This window comes from Octopus bimaculoides, chromosome 4, assembly GCF_001194135.2.
Source record: "Octopus bimaculoides isolate UCB-OBI-ISO-001 chromosome 4, ASM119413v2, whole genome shotgun sequence".
Classification (NCBI taxonomy): domain Eukaryota; kingdom Metazoa; phylum Mollusca; class Cephalopoda; order Octopoda; family Octopodidae; genus Octopus; species Octopus bimaculoides.
Window position 1 is genome coordinate 137,076,829 of NC_068984.1, and position 2,210 is coordinate 137,079,038.

Consider the following 2,210-nt stretch of genomic DNA (forward strand, 5'->3'; position numbering starts at 1 on the left):
TGGCATATTACCAGCCAATGTACGCCACTAGCCCAGAAGGAATATAAGAGATGCCACGACAATATAGCCAGGCTTATCCATTGGACACTTTGCAACAAGTATGGACTTGACAGAGCAAAAAATTGGTACGACCATGAACCTGAAGGCATCGTTGAAAATAGAAATGCAAAGATCCTATGGGATTTTATGATTCAGTGCGACCATGAGATAGAGAATAGGAAGCTGGACATAGTCTTAATTGAGAAAGAAAACAAACTATGCTGGATCATAGATATAGCATGTCTAGCTGACAACAAGATATGTGATAAGGAAGAAAGAAAAGTCGAGAGATATGATAGATTAGCTTGGGAAGTTAAGCAGTTGTGGTTGCTGAAAAAGGTAGCAGTAGTACCAATAATTGTCGGAGCCCTGGGAACAGTAAGCAAAAATCTCGAGAAGTACGTGGAACAAATAGGGGCTGCAATAAGGGTGGAGCACTTACAGAAAACAGCACTGTTTGGAACCGCTCGAATACTCCAAAAGGTGCTCGAAAAACAAGAGGTGTTACCTTAGTTCACTGGTAGTGAACAGCTGATACTGTAGTACATCTCCAGCATTAGAAACTGTACAAAGGCAATAATAATAATAATTATACAATGGAGGACATGCTAGACTATTTCACGTCTGTAACGCAAACACAGTCATGATGGTATTTTAGCCGAAAGTTGTAAGTCAACTTGCATGTCACACACGAAATCATTTAGTGCTTAACACTTACAGTAACTAAATTTCCTAAACCTGTAATCTATTTGAACAATCCGAGAGTTTAACATGTCCATGCTGACAATCGATAATAAATGTTCAAATAGATTTGGTAAAAAGAAAAATACAGAAAATTATTTGAATTATTTGCTACTCACCTTTCACTTTCTCCAGAACATCACTTCTAATTACACTGATAGCTTCATCTCGTGATATCTAAAACAATGTTTAAAAACTTCAATTAATTATTGATACAGTTGAATAATATAATATTTAACTATGAAGGAGCTTCTATGCAGTTGTTGGACCTGCTACAAACAACAGACAAATCTCCTTCAAATTACACCCTACTGCCTACGATGAGGTAAGACATAATCTTCTACTATAATAATACTCTTGTGTTTTGCTCTGTCACAACATATGAATGAGAAAGGAGGGGGGGGATTGATGAATAAGGAAGGAAGGGGTGATGGCAAACTGGTACTCTGTGTGAGTATATGTGTGTGTAAAAGGGAGGTATGTGAATGTTTGTGTGTGTGTGTTTGTGCAATGGAAGTGGGATGGTGAGCATACAAAGCTCAAAAGAATAATCAAACAGCGTTTCAACTCTGTGTGAGTATATGTGTGTATGTATGTGCATGTACAAGGGAAGTATGTGAACGCTTGTATGTGTGAACCAGCGTTCTTTCAGTAACAAATGATTGATGTCACATCTCAAAAGACAACCACTAGATAACATTGGTAAGTGTATTAATTTGATTTGCCATCCATATTTTTATATAAAATACTACAATTAGCCATCATTTTTGACAGTACGGGATCAGCTAGTAAATAATATAATTTTCAATATCACCACCGTAACATAAACTTTTCTGTGGTTGCATATGTCGGATGGAGTTTAATGAGGCAAATTTTCTGTGACCAGATGCCTTTCCAATTGCCAACCCTCACTTGTTTCCAAGCAACATAATGCTCCCTCATTTACAACTAGCATGTGATATCAAGTTAAGAAGGCACAAACATACACACACATCATCCTCATTATCAGTTAATGTTTGTTTTCCATGCTGGCATGGGTTGGACGGTTTAACCAAAAATGGTAAGCTGGGGAGCTGCATCATCATCATCATCATCCAGTCCTTTACATTACGTTAACTGGGGAGGTCTTTTACGTTAACTGGGGTGGCCAGATCTACTTCAATGCCATAGCAACCAAGCTTTGGGCTGGTTGGTGCCCATTCTCTTTTGCTATCATGAGGTTTTTCTAGAGCTGGATTTTCTACGGGGAGCATGCCCTTGCTTACCTCCAACCTCAGTTTCTAGACACTTGACTGTGGCCATGCTGGAGCACCACCTTTAGTCGAGCAAATCGACCCCAGGACTTATTCTTTGTAAGCCGGGTACTTATTCTATCGGTCTCTTTTGCCGAACTGATAAGTTACGGGGACGTAAACACACCAGCATCGGTT

The 2,210-nt window shown here is 39.0% G+C and overlaps 1 protein-coding gene across 1 annotated transcript in view; it reads right to left on the bottom strand.

Moving 5' to 3' along the window:
* The window catches only part of LOC106868227 (polyribonucleotide nucleotidyltransferase 1, mitochondrial), a 208,537-nt gene that overhangs the window by 129,177 nt on the left and 77,150 nt on the right, over nucleotides 1–2,210 (bottom strand). The window contains exon 11 of the mRNA XM_014913393.2: nucleotides 900–957. Coding sequence (XP_014768879.1) covers nucleotides 900–957 — 58 coding nt within the window. The remainder of the gene's footprint in view (nucleotides 1–899; nucleotides 958–2,210) is intronic.